The sequence below is a fragment of the Delphinus delphis genome, chromosome 13 (assembly GCF_949987515.2).
Source record: "Delphinus delphis chromosome 13, mDelDel1.2, whole genome shotgun sequence".
In the NCBI taxonomy this organism is placed as follows: domain Eukaryota; kingdom Metazoa; phylum Chordata; class Mammalia; order Artiodactyla; family Delphinidae; genus Delphinus; species Delphinus delphis.
The window spans coordinates 88675271-88696789 of NC_082695.1; the positions used below are offsets into that span (position 1 = coordinate 88675271).

At 52.6% G+C, this 21519-nt stretch overlaps 1 protein-coding gene across 3 annotated transcripts in view; it reads right to left on the bottom strand.

Moving 5' to 3' along the window:
- SLC66A2 (solute carrier family 66 member 2) overlaps positions 1 to 21519 on the bottom strand; it is a 47781-nt gene that overhangs the window by 4868 nt on the left and 21394 nt on the right. For 2 of the 3 annotated variants that reach the window (XM_060029270.1, XM_060029269.1), the window contains one exon: positions 8695 to 8911. The exons of the other annotated variant lie outside the window; for it this stretch is intronic. In XM_060029270.1, the coding sequence (XP_059885253.1) occupies positions 8695 to 8911 (217 nt within the window). The remainder of the gene's footprint in view (positions 1 to 8694; positions 8912 to 21519) is intronic. 3 annotated transcript variants of the gene reach the window in all.

Below are 21519 nucleotides of genomic sequence, written 5' to 3' on the forward strand. Positions count from 1 at the left end.
CCAAGGGCACACAGCGAGTGCCTTACACTGTGGGAAGGGCTGGGGAGGGGGCGGCAGAAGGCACAGCTGGAGCCTGGCCCGGGCTGGTGTCCGTCTGGGCCCTGGAGGCACAGGTGCACCTTCACCCCACAAGTGGAGACGTGAGGTCACTGCAGAGAGCTGGGCCCTGCCTGACGCACACGAACATTTTTAGCTGCCCAGGCGCCTCCCCAGGCCCGGCCCACAGTCAGCTCTCGCCCCGGGGGCAGGAATCCGACAGGCCCCACCACCAGCCCCACGTGTCGAGGGCTCGGGGCAAATATTAATCAGGCTGCTCCCGGCCCGTCTAAGCAGAAGACCAGTGCCAGCCTGAGCGACGTGAGCCCTCGTGCAGGGCGCTCTGGACGTACAAGCTCGTGCCTCGCACCCTCTGGTCACCCCAGACCCTGCGGTGCCCTGTGGACGTGTGCCGAGCCCAGGCCCATTCTCCCCACACGGGTGTTAGGTCATCCTTTACCCTCAACAGCTATCGGGCAGGGCGGGCCCCGAGGCTTGGCTACCACTGGCCAGCAGGCCAGGGACGTCCTCGTGGACACCACGTCCGGAGCTCGCCTGCTGCGCACGGCTGGGTCTCCAGGAAGACCCCTCCTCGACAGAGGGCTCAGCTGGCCCAGGGCTCCAGTGATGCGGGGGGCGCAGGGCTCAGAGAACCTTGCAGAAGCCGGTCTGGGTGGGAGAGGAGACTGTCCCCAGGCTGCATTCCTCCAGCTCAGGGGGCGCCGGGAAGCTGGATTCCTTTTTCTAGGCCCCCCCTCACACCGGGCCCCACCCCAGCTGCTGCCTCAAATGCCTGGCCCTCCCCGCCCTCGCGCTATTTTAATCCGGGCCCCCGGTGCCTCATTCTTGGCTCCAGCATGTTTCCTCCCCAAGTGAGCAGGCAGATGACTATTCCTAAAATACCTCTCACCTCATCCTCGCCCCATCCGGCCGTCCAGAGAGCCTCCGCCCGGCCAGTGCCCACGAGGTGAGAGCCTCACCCCTGCGCCTACCCCGGCCCCGCCAGCAGCCCACACACCTCCCCGGCCGCGCCTCATTCCCACCTCCCGGCCCGGGCCACACCTACCCTCCTGTCCGCCTATCCAAAGCTCCCCGAAATTCAAACCCTACCCAGAACACATCCCACAGGAGTAGGTCTTTGTGACCGTGGGTCACAAGAAACAACGGTTTCTTGGGTGTGACCTCCAAAGCACAGCAGTTTTTTAAAAAGATCCGTTGGACTCCATCCAAGTCAAACCTCGTGCTGCAGCGTGAAAAGCCAGCGCACAGCGGGAGAGGGCATCTGCACATCATGTATCTGTAAGAACAGTTAAAGATCTCTACAACTCAACAATGAAAGACAGCTAACCAAATTTTTAAATGGGCAAAGAATCTGGATAGACCTTTCTCTAAAGAAGACGCATAAATGGCCAATAATCACAGGAAAAGGTGTTTGATGTCATTAGTCACCAGAGAAACGCAAATCAAAGCCACAGGAGATCCCACTTCACACCCACGAGGATGGCTACAATCAAGGGGTCAGAGGGTAACAGGCGTTGGTGAGGGTGTGGAAAAGCCAGAACCCCCGAACACCCCTGGTGGGAACGGAAGATGGTGCAGCCACCAACTCAGCAATTCCACTGCTAGGTGTATCCCAAGACAAAGGAAAACATACGTCCACACAGAAACTGGTACACAAATGTTCACAGAAGCACTGTTCACAACAGCCGAAAAGATGTCAAACCCAAATGTCTACCAGCTGAAGAAGACATAAGCAAAACCTGATCTGTCCGCACACTGAAATATTATCCAACCTTAGAAAAGATGGACGCTGACAGATCGTACGTGGACGGACCTTGGGAACATTATGCAGAGTGAACGCAGCGAAGGACCTCGCATCGTCTGATTCCATTTACATGACGTGCCCCGAGCACAGAGCCGCCGACACGGAAAGCAGACCAGTGGTTGCCCAGGCCTGGCAGCGAGGGTGGGGGAAACGGGGAGTACTGATGGGTGTGAGGCTGCTTCCTGGGTGACGAAAATGTCCTAAAATTAGATTGTGGTGACGGCTGCACAACTCTTTGGAAGTCCTAAACTCCACTGAATTGCGTACTTCAAATGGCGATGGTGTGATAGGTCACATCTCAATGAAGTTTTTTTTTTCTTTTAAGTTCCAGGGCTTTTGCTGAATTCTAATTCCTGCCCTCCTCGTCCATCGACTGGACCCTGGGTGTGGCGTGTGCGCACATGTGCAGGGGTGTGTGGCGTGTGCGTGTGTGGGAGCCCAGGCGTGCGCTGTTACCACGTGCATGGCATTCTCCGCTCACACCATTGTGGGCTGATTACGTGTCAAGGACGACAGAGGAAGATGAGTGGGGGCTGAGAAGTGACGTACGTGCGGCCCCCGGGGGAGACGCCACCCTGATTCCCGAGCAGCCAAGGCAAGGCTCCAGGCGCCCACCTCCAGGTTCAAGGGCAGCGCCGGGGCCGGACCAGGTGGACACTTCCCGGACGCTTTCCGTCAAGGCAGGAAGTGTCCCCGCTGGGACAAGGCAGCGGGCTGGGGCATCCCCACCACACCACGGGGGCCGCGCACGCACACACGCACGCGCGTACACACGACCTCCTCTCGTGGCCCCTGCTCGCTCCCGGGCTTCCCGCCTGCCCCTCCCCCTCCTCAATCGTAACCGGTTCCCCGGATGGTTTTCCCCACAGCTGGCCTCCTCTTCCAGTCCCACCCGCCCCCTGGCTCTCCAGTAATTACTTGTTGGGGAACATCTTCGGATCCGGCCAAAACGCGGAGGAAGGAGGAGGGAACTTCTGCACTAATTAGTAACATGATTTCAAAAGCGACAGCACTTTCTCGTACTGGTTCAGAAGCAACAGTCACTTAACATTTTGTAAAGGGAAATCATCAAGTATCTCTTGCATTTCCTCCAAGAACTGTACGTGTGTGAAAATGAGTGTGTGCATGTGTGTGCGTGAGCATATGTGCATGTGCGTCTGTATGTTTGAGAATCTGTGCGTTTGTGCGAGTGTGTGCATGTGAGCGTGTGCACACACCTGTGCGCGTGGGCTCACACCCTCTAAAGGCGTCATGGGTAGGCCCTTCCAAGCAGGTCCACAGGAGATGAAGTTGGCCCTCAGACAGGACCTCACAGCCCCTTCCCTTCTTACACCTCCTGACAGTCTTCTGTCTGAAGCAAGTTGAGGCTGAGTGTCCTGCAGCAGATCTGTGGTGGCCCTGACCACAGGGCTCTGAGAATCCCAAATCCCAGCGGGTCCAGGGCTTCTCCATCAGAGAAGGTCGGGGGGTGAAGCAGCCCTCCCGGCGGGCTCCCTGGATGGATGCCTGAGGACGCTGGGTCAGGCCACGCAGAGCGGCTGCTGGGAAGTGGGGACGAGGGGCAGAGGCAGCCCTGAGACCAAGTCCTGAGTCCGGGCCTGGGTGCAGGAGAGGGAGGAAGGCCTCTGGTCCTCTGCTTGGGACGGGAGCAACCAACCTCAGGAGGCTCCTGTGTCCATGCCGAGGGGGGCTGACCATGCAGCCGGCCGGAGGGTCCCGTGTCGGGGCAAGTTCTGGTCTGAACCTGGGCTGAACCGACCCTGCTAAGTGCACACAGGGAGCCCCAGCCTCTCTCTTCCAGGCCGGGATGTGGAAAGCGCAAGGGGCGCTTTCCTCACAGCCCCACCCTCCTCGCCCCACCCAGGAGCCCGCGATCCGCCCCGTAGGAATCAGGCTACAACGTGACAGGCTGGACACTCGGGGGCAACCATGCTCGCCACAGCTCAGGCTCCAGCGGGCATCCAGGCTCCCTGAACACACGGGTGGCATCGTGCTGGCCCTGGGGACGAGGGAAGGGTCAGACGCAGGTCAGACCAGCCCGGGCTGCACAGGGAAACGTAAGAGTCTCATTTTCAGGATCGTGGAATCGGATTTGCTGACGTGTGACAGCCAAGCTGTTCTGAAGACACGTCACTGAGCAAGGAAAGAAGGCCCCACCCTGGGGACAAAGTGACAAAACGGAGCTTGGCAGGGATGGAGCAGAGACCGCGGTGGGGCTGAGGGAAGACCCAGCAGAGGGACGCGCGGAGGCCCGGGTGCCCGTGAGCTGCGCTGGGAGAAGCCTGTGCCGGCGTTGCACTGTTTACGCACCTGCTTCAGGTTTAATCCATCAATGCGTGAAAATTCCTTTACCTTAGAGTTTCTCTTACACAGACTTCTTCGAAGAAGCACAAATTTTACAGGAAACAAAACTGTAACCAGGCTCCAGCCCTGTACTCACTCTCTCTCTCAGCACTCAGTCTGTGCTCACGGCTAAGAAAAAGGGTGTTGGCCCTTTAAATACACACAGAGCAAGGCCACCTCTCTGTTAACTCCAGCTGAGCAGAGAACCTGTGACCCTCCCGTCACCTCCGGTCACCTGTAGGACACGCCACCCCACACCACACGCAGAGGCCCCCAGCGGCCTGGCCCTGCAGACCCTCCCACGGAGCCCTGCCACGACAGCAACGCTGAACAGGCCCCTAACCTAATCACACCTCCACCCAGAGCCGGCTCTGAGCGGCAGGGCCCACGATTAGGTTAGTCGTCTTAACGAGGACGAGTGGGGCTCTTGAGAGGACCCTGCACTCCAAGCTGATTGAATTAGCGGCCCGTGCCCATGTCCGTGACAGAGACTGCCCCCCTCCGCTGGCTCCGGGCCCTGCTCGGGCCCCGCCGGCTGGCATGGAGCGGGTCTTCGTCCCCGCGCAGCCGGGCCTTCTCGCGACCTGCTCGCGGCACTGACCGCAGTCTCCTTCCCTTCCCTTCCGCCTTGGCCTTCTGTCTCCTTTACCCAGTGCCACCAGGCAGGCGGGTGGTCTGTTGGGGGGAGGGCACTGGGGGAGAGGGGCTGCGGTCACCAAAGGCTGATGACCACACGCATCCTTTCCGCCCTAAAGTCAGAACCTCAGGAGCACGTGCACCACCCGGGCTTCCTCCTTTCAGGTCCAGCGCCCCAGGTACCAGGGCCTTCCGCACATCCTGTCACTCCCGAGGTCACCCTGACACAGGAAGGGGATGGCCACGCCCACGGCCGCGCTTCTGCAGAGCAGCACAGACCTCCGTGGTGCGGCCTGGCGTCTTTCCAACACTGCCTTTGCTGGCTGAGTCACCACAGCCCCACCAGGGACAATTCCCACTGGGGCCTTCTGCAACTTTTGCTGTTGTGCACAAATTCTCCAAGAACTAGCCCGATCAGCTAGGTACCCACACTGGTAAATCTTCCACATTCATAGCTGCTTCCCCAAGTGTTCTCACTTTCCCGAAAGTGATTTCGAGTATCAACTATTTTAGTCCTTCATGAGTTCATTCAATAAATATTTACTGAACTGAACTGCTGTAATTTTCCAAGCACACTGTCAGGTGCTGGGGAAAGAAAGAAACAGGATACAGTCCTTGCCTTCAAGGCTGTCAGTCAAGTAGATGAGCTGGGCAAATTAAAACATCTGTGCATCACTGTCAGATGGCGGATGTTTCTGGAGAAACATGGAGACAGTGGTCAGATAAAAGGAGGTTTAGAAGGCCAGCCTTTTAAAAGACAGCTGCAGTCATGTGTCCCATACCCAAGATAAGAGGATCGAACACAAAAACAAAGGGTTAGTTAAAATCAGGTGTGACACAAACTTCAGCTTCTTGGAAGACAGAATCGTCTCCCTGTTCCTCCCCTATACACCCTGGACATTACACAGAAACACAAGACTCTCAAAGGTGGGGAAAAGGCCACAGGAATGCCAGACTTGGAGCTGAAGAAGCAGGAAATGCCAGGAGGCCCCAGGAACAGGCTGTTCTCTGTGCAAAAGACCAGGAAGGGTGCAGCCTGGCAGAATAGGCAACTTTAGCCAATAACTGCTCTACTCCAAACAAAACAGAAAAAAAGGCAGCCCCACCACCACCCGTGATAGCAGAGGAGGGTGGAAATCCTAGACGTTTACTCCTGCCAGGCGTCCCAATCCCACCGCCAGGGTACTGTCAAGAAAGCCAGCTAAAACCAAAGGTCTAAGTAAGACCCAGAGTCTTATAAATAACGTGGAAATGTCCAGGTTTAAACTGGAAATCATCTGTCATATCAAGAACCAAGAAGATCTCAAACAAAATTCTAAAAAGACAGTGTTTAGATGTCAAAACTGTGAGAAAAAGCAAAGATTTTCAAACAGCCGCTTTAAAACTGCTTCAATGAGCAATTATGAATATGCTTGAAACAAATGAAAAAAGAGAGTTTCAGCAAAGAAACAAAAAGCTTCACAAAAGAAACAAATATGTAAAGAACCAAATGTAAGTTTTACTGTATTGAAAAATACAATAACCAAAGGAAACAGTCAGTAAATGGGCTCTCAGAGCACAGTGGCTGGAACACCGGAAAGAACCAGTGAACCATAACAAAAAAAGAAACGATCTTAACAAAAGAATCATAGCAAATGACCTAACGTTCCACATCATCAGAGTCCTAGACAAGAGGGGTAAAGGGCAGGACTGAAAAAGTACTCAAAGACATAACAGCTGAAAACTTCCCCAAATTAGCAGGAAGTATAACCCTAGGGATTCAAGAAGCTGAGTGAATCCCAAACAGGACAGATCCACACCAAGACACACGTCACAGTCAAACTTCTGGAAACTAAAGACCAAAAAAAAATCTCAAAAGCAGCTAGAGCAAAACAACACCTTACTTACAGGGGAAACAAACATCACAGTGGGTTTCTCCTCAGAAGCCACAGAGGCCAGAAGGAAGTGGCACATTCCTCAAGGGCTAAAAGAAATGAACTATCAACCTAGTTCAACCTGTATCAGCAAAAATATCCTTCAGAGATGAAAGGGATATCAAGACATTCGCAGGTGAAGGAAAAGTAAAAAAATCTGCCACCACCTGAAATACCCTTAAAGGCTAGTTACAGGAGTTTCTCAAAACAGGAAAAAACAAAACAAAAACGAAAACAAGAAAAGAAGGCATCTTGGAACAGCAGGAAGGAAGGAAGAACATCATAAGCAAAAATAAGGGTAAACACAATAGACATTCCTGTCCTCTTCAGTTTTGTGCATTATGTTGACTGAAGCAAAAATTACAATATTATCTGATGTGGTTCTAAATATGAATAGAGGAAATATTTAAGAAAATTATAAGTGGGGCTTCCCTGGTGGCGCAGTGGTTGGGAGTCCGCCTGCCGATGCAGGGGTCACAGGTTCGTGCCCCGGTCTGGGAGGATCCCACGTGCCGCGGAGGGGCTGGGCCCGTGGGCCATGGCCGCTGAGCCTGCGCGTCCGGAGCCTGTGCTCCGCGGCGGGGGAGGCGACAGCAGTGAGAGGCCCGCGTACCGCAAAAAAACAAAAAAAAAGAAAAAAAAAAAAGAAGGAACAAGGTTTGTTCATAGACGCTTCCAGGCCTGAATTCCCCATGCCTGGTGCTAAGAGTGTCCCTCTGCAAAGGAAAACAGGGTCCGGCTGCTGGGTCCTGAAAGGCCAATAAAGAGGCAAAGTTGGTGGGAAAAAAAAAAAAAAATTATAAGTGGAGGGAAACATCACATATATAAAATATACTACATTAAAAATATCACAAAGGGAGGTAGAGTTTCTACACTTCACTAAAAAAATCTATACAGAGAGATACCCACTCAAAAACACCATAGATAAATACTCATTAAACAATAACTCCCCATCCTCCCCTCTTCCTAGCCCCTGGCAACCACCATTCGACTTTCTGTCTATGAATCTGATGACCCTCAGTCCCTCGTATAAGTGGAACCGTACGGTATTTGTCCTTTTGTGACTGAGCACGTCCTCACGACTCCATGAAGTAACCTGTGTCAGAACTTCCTTCCTGTTAAGACTGAATAATATTCCATTGTATGGACAGACCACATTTTGTTTATCTATTCATCCACTGATGGACACTTGGGTTGCTTCCGTGTTTTACCTGTTATGAATAATGCTATTATGTTATGAACATGGGTGTACAATATCTCTTCAAGACCCTGCTTTCAATTCTCTTGGTTATATGCCCAGAAGTAGAATTGCTGGGTCACACTGTAATTCTATTTTTAATATTTTGAGGAAATGCCATATTGCTTTCCACAGCAGCTGGACCACTTTGCATTCCCACCAACAGAACACAAGAATTCCAATCTTTGCCCATCCTTTACCAACACTTGCTGTTCTGTTTTTCTGACAGTCACCATCCAAACGGGTGAGAGGTGGCATCTCACCGTAGTTTTCATTGTACAGGTCTTCCACCTCCTTGGTTAAGTTAATTCCTAAGCATTTTTTGCTTTTTGATGTTCTCATAAATGGAACTGTGCCTGAGGGAGGCAGGGAGCGCCTGAGACCTGCTCTTGGTGGTGCTAAGGGGGAGGAGGCTGCCGCGTCGTTTCCTACATTAAAGGGCTTGAACCTTCTGCCTTCGGGAGACATCTGTGGACCCCGCCTCCCGTCCATGGCCCACAGTGAGCTGCTTCACGGGAGGGTCTCGGCTTCCCCTCACCTGTCGCACAGGAGCACAACTGCTTGTACGTCAAGAGGTCAGAAGACCAGCGTCCTAACCCGAAGCTGCTCTTGAACTGAAAGCGAAGCAGCAGATGTGCGCATGGGTCCCTGCCGCGCCCCTACCTCATGCCCTCCGTGGACACGGGTCCCTGCCGCGCCCCTACCTCATGCCCTCCGTGGACTGGTGGCGGTGGTTGCGGCAGAGCTGCGGCATGCCCAGCATGGCCTCGGTCAGCACGGCCAGGAAGCCCAGGCTCTCCACGAAAAGGGCCGAGTCGATGGACAGGTAGGTGACACAGCCCGCCACACCGGTGAAGGCCAGGACACACTGCACGTAGTCCCCAAAGCTGTCCCAGTGCCAAAAGTGCTGGGGGTCGAGGTCTAGGGCGAAAGGGAGAGAAACGTGAACGAGGTGTGCAGGCCAAGGTCAGTGGGGGAGGACGGGACCGAGTGAGGAGGCCAAGGTCAGTGTGGGAGGACGGGACCGAGTGAGGAGGCCAAGGTCAGTGTGGGAGGACGGGACCGAGTGAGGAGGACAAGGTCAGTGGGGGGAGGACGGGACCGAGTGAGGAGGACAAGGTCAGTGTGGGAGGACGGGACCAAGTGAGGAGGACAAGGTCAGTGTGGGGAGGACGGGACCGAGTGGGGAGGCCAAGGTCAGTGTGGGGGAGGACGGGACCGAGTGGGGAGGCCAAGGTCAGTGTGGGGGAGGACGGGACCGAGTGAGGAGGACAAGGTCAGTGGGGGGAGGACGGGACCGAGTGAGGAGGACAAGGTCAGTGGGGGGAGGACGGGACCGAATGGGGAGGTCAAGGTCAGTGAGAGGAGGACGTAAACCGTGGGCTCCATCTGCCTCCATTACGGCATTTCTGAAGGAGCCTTGATACAGATATTAGCTCCACATAAAAGACACTAAAATCCTTAAATTCTTCCTAAGCAGTCTGAGGGTGCGCTGCGGGCTGGCCCAGAGCCGCTGGAGCCTCTCCCGGTTAGGGTCCCCATCCCTTCCCTCTGCAACCTTGGATTAATTTCGTTTCTCCATTTCCTCAGATGTAATAGAGGAACAATAGTTCCTACCTCCTAGGGTTGTTTTATTGGTTAAATGAGTTTATCTTATGAATCTCAAAAGTACCCAGCCCACAGTAAGGGCCCAGTAAAAATGTACGATATCACCACACACTCAGCTGGTACGATGTTATCGTTTGCCGCACAGACGTGTCCTGCCGACACCAAGTTCACAAGCACTCACACAATGAGCAGTCCACACGAGCTTCCTGGGCTCGGGCAGAGACACGCGGGGGTCCTGGGCACAGACGTGGTGGCCGGGAAGGTCAGGGAACGGGGATAAACACGGAGGGAGTCGGGGAGGGTGTGACGTGCCGAGCCTGACCCCGTCCTTAGACTGGTAAGGTCCAGAGCCCGGCACCCCTTCGGGAAAAGGCCCAGCAAGGGCTGCCAGCACGGGCGAGGCCACCAGGAGTCGGCCGTCCAGGGGGCCGGGAGGCGCCGTGGGGGAGGGTCCAGGCTGCACCACACGCCCCGTCCCCCACATCCAGGTCTCCCACTACCTAACCCCACGTGAGGACACTGTGGGCATCGGAGCTGGGAAGGGGGAGGGCAGGCAGGGGCGCCAGAGGCGGAATGGACACGGCCTGCGGCTCTGAGGTCCCCTCCCTGAGGACCTCAGGGTCCTGCGCCTGGCTGCTCCCTGAAGAGGCCCCGGCTGCAGTGTGTGGCCCTGCGTGTGTGGGGGCAGGACACGGAACAGCGGGCCCACGCGCAGGCGTCCAAGACAGAGGGCCTGAGAGGGTGTGGCAGGGCAGGACGCGCAGGCCTGCCGAATTAGGTCCTGTCTTTGTGCCCGAGGAGCAGGGAGAACACGGTCAGGGCTGAGAGCTCGGGCAGGACAGGGACAGCTGAGGACACCAGGTGAGTGTGCGGGGACTTCAGAAAGCTGGGTCTGTGGTCAATCGATCGGAAGCCTTTCTATCTTAGGTTCTCGGGGAGCAAGTCAGTTGGTAAATGACTACCAGGAAACCTGTGTCAAAAAGTTTCTGAGAAGAGACCGAGGTTGGGCCCCTACCTTCATGTGCAAAAATTAACTCAAAATGGACCAAAGACTAAACATACTAGATAAAACTAGAAAACTCTTAGAAGAAAATACAGGGAGAAAGCATCATGACACTGAGTTTGTTAGCGATTTCTTAGATATACCAAAAGTACAGGCAACAAATGCAAAAACAGATAAATCTTAAACTTCTGTGCTTCTAGGCAAAAAGCTCCTTGATGTGGGTCTTGGCAACGATTTTTTGGATGTGATTCCAAAAGCACAAGCAACGAAAGCAAAAATAAACAAGTGAAATTACATCGAACTAAAAAGCCTCTGCAACTCATAGATATAAAGAACAAACTAGTAGTTACGGTGGGGGGCTGCGTCCAATACAGGGGTGGGAGGGTGCAAGGTACAAACTACTGGGTGTAAGATCAGCTACAGGGATGTACTGTACAACACAGGGAGTATAGCCAATACTTTGTAAATGGAGTGCAACCTTTAAAACTTTAATGGAAAAAGAAACAAAGAAAAAGCTTCTGCAGAGCAGAAGAAACAATCGGCAACACAAAAAGGCAAACTATGGAATGGGAGGAAATATTTACTACCTTGTAAGGGGTTAATATCCAAAATGTATACACAACCAGACCACTCAACATCCAAAAACAAACAACTCCATTAAAAATGGGCAGAATGGGACTTCCCTGGTGGCGCAATCATTGGGAATCCGCCTGCCAGTGCAGGGGATACGGGTTCAAGCCCTGGTCCGGGATGATCCCACATGCCATGGAGCAACTAAGCCCGTGCGCCACAACTACTGAGCCTGTGCTCTAGAGCCCGCGAGCCACAACTACTGAAGCCCGTGCGCCACAACTACCAAGCCTGTGCTCTAGAGCCCGCGAGCCACAACTACTGAAGCCCGTGCGCCACAACTACCGAGGCTGCGCTCTAGAGCCTGCAAGCCACAACTACTGAGCCCACGAGCCACAACTACTGAAGCCTGTGTGCTAGAGCCCGTGCTCCGCAACAAAAGAAGCCACCGCAATGAGAATACCGTGCACTGCAACAAAGAGTAGCCCCGCTCGCCACAACTAGAGAAAACCGGCACAGCAACGGAGACCCAACACAGCCAAAAATAAATAAATGAATGAATAAATTTATTAAAAAATAAAAAAATAAAAATGAAAGTGGGCAGAGGAATTGAATAAAAGTTTTTCCAAAGAAGACATACAAGTGGGCGACAGGTACATGAAAAGATGTCCAATATCACTAATCATCAGGGAAATGCAAATCAGAACCACAATGAGATGTCACCTCACACCTGTCAGAATGGCCATCATCAAAAAGACAAGGAATAACAAGTGTTGGCGAGGAGGCGGGAAGAGGGAGCCCGTGCACTGCCGGTGGGGATGTGAATTGGCGCAGCCGCTGCGGAGAACAGGACGGCAGTTTCTCAACAAATTAAACACAGAATTACTGTATGGTCCAGCAATTCCACTTCCGGGCATACACCCGAAAGAACCGAAAACAGGTACTCGAAGAGATATTTGTACACCCAGTCCTGAGGCTACAGGACGTCAGCGCGAGCTTGGACAGAAGAATGGTGCCCAGAGAGGGGCCGTGCCAGAGCCACGGCATCTCTGCGCGCCCCCCACCCGCAGGGAGGGTCAGGCCTGGGGCTTCACCTTGGCTTCAGGGAGGCCGCAGGGGGCCCACCTGGCCACCTCCGACTTCTCGCTAGCTCTCTTCAGGCCATCCCGGGCCCCTGGTCTGCCGGTCCACATCCCGCTGCGTCACAGGCAGGTTCTGCAAAGCCGTTGTAGCCAAAAAACCATCCACACAAATGCCAGAAACGGCACAGCGAATGTCGAGGTCACCCCACAGGCGCTCGGGGGAGTCCGCGTCCTGTCAGCCCCCTGCTCCGCTGACGCTGAGGACAGCACCCCTCCCTGCGTTCACCACGACAGACTGCCAGGAGGGACACAAGGACCAGAAGCGGGTCACGATGGGGGGGACGGCGTCCGTGGGAGCGCGGAGGGGCCGGGAGCCCCGCTGCCACCTCCAGAGAGCTCGCTCACATGGCTGCCGTTCGCCAGAGCGCCTGGCTGTATTAAGTCTGTCGAGCAATCTGCGTTTACGCTCGAAAACACAAAGCTGCATTTTATGGAATGAAGCTCATCTGTGGCAGAAAACACAGCCTCTTGGATACATTTGTAAAGAATTCCTTTTGAAAGCAAGGACTATGTACAGGCACATGAGCCCCCAGCAGGACGGACGGATCGGCCTCCTCCCATCAGCCTGGCACCAGCCAGGGGGCCCTGGGCGGGCGAGCCGGCAGGACGCACAGCGCGCGCCAGCTCCCGGGACTCGATGCTCAGGAAACTGCCCCCTCCGAAGGATTAGGCGCCAACAATTCACTTCGAGAACCCAGGAGACACGGCCCTTTTCACCGTGACTCACCGTGGTGACCTGTGGAAATGAGCGTAATTCCTGCCGTTCAGGTTTATAAAACTTCAACCACGTGGGTCAGAGTCCAACAGCAGCGCTCAGGCATCCCAGCTGTCAAATTCTCATCCGACAGCCCCTCGCCCAAGCATCCACTGCTGTGGTGGTGACGAGGGTCCGGGCTGCGCACCTCAGCCACTGCAGTCGCTGGGACGCGCCCCTTCAGTAAACCCGACCTGAGACCCGCACCCACCTGCTGCAGCTGAAGTGCTGTCCCCGCGCAAGGACCCCACTCGGAACCAGCCGGCAGCCCGGGCGAGTGGGTGAGTGACGCGGGCGGGCACAGAGGCGGGCGGGGCGGGGGCGGGGGGGGGGGGGACGTGAGGGCGGCCCGGCAGCGCCACCGGGCCCCGCGTCTGAGTGCGGGGGCTTGGAAACAAAAAGTCATGCAGCTCGCTCACAGGTCTATGCTCAGGAAGAGGTGGGCCCAAGTAAGCATGTTCTGAACGAGTAACTCAAGGTGTCTCCTCAAAGGGCCCGAATGACTGTAACAGGCAGCATCACCAACAAGCATGGATTCCCAACGAGGTGGAAAGCTGCCCAATTCAACGCTCATTTGGCAAACAGCACTTGGCCGCCTCAGAGAACAAGATCCAAGAGGTCGATGCCTCCAAGGCCACTGCTGCACAGGGACCGCCGCACGGGGACCGCCACACGCCCTCCGGGGGGTGAGGACAAAGGTCCCTGAGAACGGGAAAGGGCAGGAGGAAGTGTGGCTCAGAGGAGGTGGGATAGGAGCTAGTCATCGGGGACAGAGGACCTGTCATGATCAATGCCCACTTCCCAGAAGTCTGCCTCTGCCTGTATCACAAGCAGGGGAATCGTCTCTTCCAGGAGCTGCATTGACCACTGTTTCTGAAGTTCCAGGGAAACGTGCCAGCACCCGGGAGCACCTGGCCCTTTACGAGATACAGCAGTGAACTGCCAGAGGAAGGAAAAAGGACCCTCACGTGCATTTTCACAAAAGTTACCATGTATCTGAGACAAAAGAGGAAGGCAAAGTGTGATGAGATCAAGAAGATGAGAGCTGGGCTTCCCTGGCGGCGCAGTGGTTAAGAATCCGCCTGCCAGTGCAGGGGAGACGGGTTCGAGCCCTGGTCCGGGAAGATCCCACACGGTGCGGAGCAACTAAGCCCGTGCGCCACAGCTACTGAGCTGCACTCTAGAGCCTGTGAGCCACAACTACTGAGCCCACGTGCCACAACTACTGAAACCCGCGCGCCTAGAGCCAGTGCTCTGCGAAAGAGAAGCCACTGCAGTGAGAAGCCTGTGCACTGCAACGAAGAGTAGCCCCCCGGTTGCCGCAACTAGAGAAAACCCACGCGCAGCAACAAAGACCCAACGCAGCCAAAAATAAATAAAATTAATTAATTAAAAAAAGAAGAAGAAGACGAGAGCCCCACAGATGCCCAGTTGTGTTTCCATGGCAACAGCGTGACTTGATGCACGTGGGCTTCAGATGCGGTCACTGTCCCTCTCTGTGGCCCATCCAACCCCATCCAAGCCTGTCAACTCACTCAGCCTATGATGTTCACTGAAAATCAAGGCACAGGCCCTTCCTAAAAAACAGGCACCGGTAAGCCGAGCACACCCTAAGCCGTTTACCACAAACGGAGCCATCTAAGCGGGGCCCCCCAGAGCAGCAGGGGGACAGCTGGTGCCCCTAGCGGGGAGGGGTGGGGACTCCCTGGGACACCCACAGTGGCAGCTCGCACCAGAGCAAAGGAGCGGAGCGAACAGCCCGTCACAGTCACCACCGCCCTGAGAAGAAAGGTTAATCATCCTTCCACTCTGGCAAATTCCAGGCTGTAGGACAGGAACAAAAACCCATACTAGCTGGGCATTTACACCTAAGCGGCTAGCGGTGCTTAGAAGAATACAAAGGCCAGAAAAGTGAGAACTGAGCTGCCACTTCTCTTTCCAGCCAAGATGGGGCAAAGGGGCCACATTTACTCTCCCAAACAACCAAAACACGGTCAAAATACGCGGAGTTTTGGACCAAAAATGGGCAAAATACATCCTTGTAAGACCCTGGACACTGGGCGTGAAGGACAGTGACCTCTGAGATGGGAAGCAGGCGTGGTGCGCCCCAACCTGTCCCAGTTGTACCCTGCGAGTTCCCAGTAAGACCCTGGAAATTGGGCAGCGAAGGACAGTGACCTCTGAGATGGGAAGCAGGCGTGGTGCGCCCCAAACTGTCCCAGTTGTATCCTGCGAGTTCCCAGGACACGGGACAGGAAGTGGGCCCCTCACAGCCAAGCCGGCAGACAGCCTGGGTGAACGAGCTGGTCTGGGAATGAACAGGTGGAGTGCGCAGGTCTCGGAGCTGGAGGGAGGGCCGTGTGGGGGCCAAGCGCCTGCAGAATGGCCCTGAAGGACTCGGCGGGGCCCCCACCAGCGAGGGAACCAAGAGGGTTCACATTAGCATCCCTCACCCCAGCCAGCCTGGGAAACCTCAAAACACACAGGCGTTAGGCAGAGCACAGGGGCAACTTGCCCCAGCAGTAGGGAACAGGCTGGGCACTGCTTTGGTTCCGCTGAACTAATCTTAAAAGCAAGATCTAAGAAGATCAAACTGGGACGTCCCTGGAGGTCCAGAGGTAAAGAATCTGCCTTACAGTGCAGGGGACGCACGTTCGATCCCTGGTCAGGGAACTAAGACCCCACAAGCCACGGGGCAACTAAGTCCGCGTGCCACAGCTACTGAGCTCACCCGCCTCAACTTAGAGCCCGTGAGCTGCACGCACTACAGAGCCCACACACTCTGGAACCCATGCACCACGACTACAGAGCCCACAGGCCCCGGAACCTGCGTGCCACAACTAGAGAAGAGAAAACCCACATGCCACAACTAGAGAGAAGCCCATGCACCACAACGAAACATCCCGCCTGCCTCAACGAAGATCCTGCGTGCTGCAACTAAGACCTGATGCAGCCAAAAATAAACAAGATAAATAAATCTTTTTTAAAAATAAAAAGATCAAACTGTTTCCAAGTTACTTAACTGCACCCTAGAACAAAGCTCAAGAAAATCTATAGGCCCACAAAAATATCCATCACTCAGCAAAGTAAAATTCACAATGTCTGGCATCCAATCAAAAATGACCATTGGGGGCTTCCCTGGTGGCGCAGTGGTTAAGAATCCACCTGCCAGTGCAGGGGACAAGGGTTCCAGCCCTGGTCCGGGAAGATCCCACGTGCCACAGAGCAACTAAGCCCGTGCACCACAACTACTGAGCCTGTGCTCTAGAGCCCATGAGCCACAACTACTGAGCCCGCGTGCCACAACTACTGAAGCCTGCATGCCTAGAGCCCGTGCTCCGCAACAAGAGAAGCCACCGCAATGAGAAGCCCGCGCATCACAACGAAGAGTAGCCCCTGCTCGCTGCAACTAGAGAAAGCCCGTGTGCAGCAACGAAGACCCAATGCAGCCGAAAATAAAATAAATTAAATAAATCAATTTAAAAAAATGACCACTGGAAATGGTAAATAAGTGGGTGAATATATATGATTTTTTTCGTATCATTTAAATCTTATTAATAGATAAGTGACTATTTAAACAAAATAAGAGCAATGTCGCATGGGGCTTTAGCACATGAAAAGTTAACTGTATGACAATTACACTAAGGTAGGCAGGGGATAAACAAAAGTGTGCTTTTCCCTAAGATCAAGAACAAAGCAAGTATGCTCACTCTTACCACTTCTAATCAACACTGCTGGAGTTTCTATCCAGAGCAACCCGGCAAAAAAAAAAAAAAAAGAAAGAAGTAGAAGGCATCCAGGTGGGAAAGGAAGAAGTAAAACTATCCCTTTTTGCAGATGACGTGATCTGCATCATGGATTAGATCCATCAGAATGTATAAATGAGTTCAGCAAGGTTGCAGGCTATCAGATCGATACACAAAAGTAACTTGCATTTCTACATACTAGCAATGAACAATCAGAAACTGAGATTTAATAAACAATACCATACATGATACGGTAATAAAAAAATATGAAGTACTTAGGGATAAATCTGACACTGTGCAAGATGGGCACACTGAAAACTACAAAACATTGCTGAGGGAAATGAAAGCAGACGTAAGTGGAGAGCTACACGGTGCTTCTGCGCTGGCGTCTCAACACTGCTGTGGCGGGAGTCTCCAAGACCAACCCCAGGTCCGATGATCTTTCAGGAGGAGTCACCCAGCATGTCTCCAGAGCCGCAGCCGTGATGATTATACCACAGGATATAAAGCAAAATCCACAAAGGGAGGGGCAGATGGGGCGGCGTCTGGAGGACTCCAGGTGTGAGCTCCCAGGAGCCTCTCCCAGGACCCTCCCTCGGATGAGCTTGATTCCTCCAGCAACGGACGATCACCAGGGAAGCTCATTAAGGACTCGGTGCCCAGAGCTTTTACTGGGGGCTGGTCACGTAGACACCCTCTGCCTAGCACACACCAAAATCCCAGACTTCCAGAAGGAAAGCAGGTGTCCAGACAGCTGAAGCACAGAAAGCCCCTCTCATCGTTGAGAATGACGGGAAGTATGCCAAACTCCAAGTTCCCAGACGTCAGCCAGGGGCCAACTTGGCAAGCAGGCTTTCCTAAGGACAGCAGTCCCAGGCCTCCGGTGTTAACACTTTCGGCACAGTCATAAAGATGTCGATTCTCCCCAAATTAATCTATAGATTCAAGATAATCCCAATCAAAACCCTACCACGCTTTTTGTAGAAAACGACAAATGGATTCTAAAATTCATATAGAAATGCAAAGCACGTAGAACAGAGAACCAAGTTGGAGGACTGACGCTACCTGATTCCAAGACTCAGCACCAAAAAGCCACAGCGATCAGGACAGTGGGTGCTGGCATGGGAATCGAGAAACAAATCAATGCGACAGAGCAGAGTCCAGAAATGGACCCCACACACAGACAGCTGACTTCTGACAAAGATGCAAAGGTGATTCAGTGGGGAAAAAAGACGGTCTTTGGACATCCATATGCAAAAACAACAACGTTGGAGCCACACCTCACACTGTGAACAAAAATTAACTCACAGATAATTAGATCACAGATCTAAACGTAAAACCTAAAACCGCAAAACCACCAGGAAAAAAAAATAGGGAGAAACCTTTGTGCCCTCGAGTTTGACAAAGATGCCTTAAACCTGACACTAAAAGCACAACCGATAAAAGAACAAACTGATAAACTGGGCTTCATAAAAATTTAAAACTTCTGCTCGTCAAAAGAAACCACTAAAAGAATGAAAAGACAAACCACAGACGGGGAGAAAATACTGCAAACCATGTACCTGATAAAAACACCCGTATCCAAAACGTTAAAAACTCAAAATTCAATAAGAACAATCGTTAAATTGACAGAAGATTTGGATACTTCACCAATGAAGATATAAGGATGACAACAAGCACACGAAAAGATGCTCGACATCATTAATGAAATGCAAGTTAAGACAACGATGAAATGCCACCACATACCTATCTGAATGGCTAAAAATTTTTTTAAAAAAGGTCCATACAAAGTATTGATGAGGATGCAAAGCAACTGGAATTCACACACTGCTGGTGGGAATGCAAAATGGTACAGAACTTCGGAAGACAGTGCAACAGGTTCTTAAAAAATTAAACATACACTTACCATATGATCCAGCCAGTCCACTCCTAGGTATACACCCAAGAGAAAAGAAAGCATATGTTCATATAGAGACCTGTACGCAAGGGTTCATTCACAGCAGTTTCATCTGTAACAGTCAAAAACTGGAAACGACCCAAATTTCCATCAACCAGTTAATAAACACACACATTGTAGTGCAACCACATAACTCAACAGTAAAAAGGAACGAACTGCTGAGACTCTACAACCTGGACAGACTTTAGAACAATTACGCTGAGCGAAAGGAACCAGGCAAAACAGTACATCCTGCATAGTTCCAGTTCTGTCACATCCTAGTAAACGCAAACGAGTGTCTAGTGAGAGAAAGTAGATTAGGGCCTGGGGGTGAAGAGGAAAATCTGGGGGGTGACGGTCATGTTCACTGTCCTAATTTGGGTGAAGGCTGTATAATGCCCAACCTGACCAAAACTGCACACCAAGTGCGCCCGTCATGTGCTGATCAGACCTCAGTAAAGCTGCTAAAAGAAAACGGAGCTGCTTAAACGGGGCGGGAGTTCAGAGGGGCGCGAGGAGCGAGCCACGCGGCAGGGGGACAGGCCCTCCGTCCCAGGAAGCCCACCCCCACGGCTCAGTGTTCGGAGCTGCACAGGGGGTCGATGAGAACTGGCGCAGTTTCACCTGCCGTTCTGCTTGCATGAGGGAGGGGGTCTGCTTCCCAGTTCAGAGGTTAAGACCGAGGCCCCTCCCAGGTCCCGGACCGACTGTCACTGTCACTCGTGCTCCCTCGGATGCGAGGAGGGGTCCGCGCATCCTCACGCGAGGAAACTGCCAGTGTCCAGACCCCACCCGGGCTGCAGCCCCGGCGCACAGGGCCTCACCGACCCTCTGAGGGGCTCCTCCCACCACAAGCCAGCCCTCGGCCACTTCCCACACAGGCTTCATCCAGGTCACGCAGCCACGAGAGAACAGCTGGAGCCCGTCCACTCCTCTGCCTTCTGATCTTGCCGCAAGTTAAGGAAACCCTCAGGGGCTGTGCTCTCAGCACATCCTCGGTGCGACGGTCGAGGACCAGGCAGCCCCGGAGGGCAGCACCCAGGAGGCTCCTGTGGACCTGACTCTTCTAACCGCTGGCTGTTACGCAGGGGCCAGGAGAGGAAGCACGGGCGCAGCTGCAGGGAGGACACACGCGTCCCGGGTCACCTCCCGCGACGTTAGGGCCAAGAGAAGCTCTGAGAGACACTAAACCAGAGAAATCTACAAAACAAGCATCACTCAGCTCCCGGGAGAGGCCAACAAGCACATGAAAAGATGCTCAGCGTCACTAATCGTAAGGGGAACGCGAGTCAAAGCCACAGTGAGATGTCAGGTCACAGTTACTATGGTGGCAAAAATAAACAAGACAGAAGTTTTGGTGAGAACGTGGAGAAACTGGAACCTTCATACGCGGCTGATTGGGATGTAACACGGCGCAGCCACTTTGAGAAGCAGGCTGGCAGCTCCTCAAATGATTCCACATGGAGTTACCACAGACCCAGCAACTCTACTCCTACGTAAATGCCCAAAAGACCTGAAAACATATGGCTCCATGAAGCCTTCCTATGAATGTTCACAGCAGGACTATTCACGACAGCCAAAAGGTAGAAACCACCCAAATGTCCATCAATGGACGAACGGATGAACAACATGTGGTCCAGCCATACACTGGAATATTACTCAGCCTTAAAAGGGAAATTAAGGACTGACACATGCTCCAAACTGGACAAATCTTGAAAATATTATGCTCAGTGAAAGAATCCAGACACAAAGGCACATATTGTATTATTCCCTGATGTGAAGTGTCCGAAACGGGCAAAACAGTTGAGTGGTTGGCAGGGCTTGGCGTAAGGACATTGGGAGGTGTGGGGTCTCTTTTTGGGGTGATAGAAATGTTCTGTAATTAGACAGTGGTGATGACTGCACAACATTGTGAATGTACTAAAAAACCCTGAATTGTAAAAAAAAAAAAAAAACCCTAAATTGTAAAAAAAAAAAAAAAAAAAACAAAAAACCCTGAATTGTAAAAAAAAAAACAAAAACCCTGAATTGTAAACTTTCAAATGGTTAAAATGGATGACTTTGTGCCACTTTTATCTCAACTTTAAAAATTTTCAGGGTACATTTTGTGATATGTAAATTATATCTTAAAAATAAATTTAATGTGTAATAAAGTTTTTCATATATATGATTTGCTTTTCATAGATACAGATGTAAATACCCACTTTAGTAAATATATTTTCTAATGCTGAAATTAAAAATAGTTCTTTTAAACTTCAAGTCTTAGGTGCTGTCGTTGGAATCCTGGACAACTTAAAATCCATTCAGCGACCCATCTACCCATCAACCGTAACTGATGTGTTGCGGTGAATTAAATCAAGCAGTAGGGAGAAAAAAGTAGGAATTACATAAGGAAAAATGTCAGCTGAAGATACCACTGGGTAGATATAGAAAGCATGAAATGAAATTTGCAGAGTTTAGTCAGAAAAAGTTAGAGGAACACAGAAGCTGCTTAATCAAAAGTAGATTCCTGATCTGTAATCAGATGTGACCAAACATTTTTTCTACTTCTTTAGAGATTCCCATGTCAGATTTTCTCATTAATAATTTAAAAAACGAAGCTAACAAAGAAGAGAGGTCTGGATTCCCTTTCAGAAAAACTGGTGCTGGCCCAGGCACAGGGGAGGGCGGGCACCCCGACTCCTCAAAAGGAGCCACACCGTCCCCCCCTGGGGCCCCCGCGCCCTGCTGTGCCGGGACTGTCAAGTGCAGGTGCAGGCGTGAGCAGACG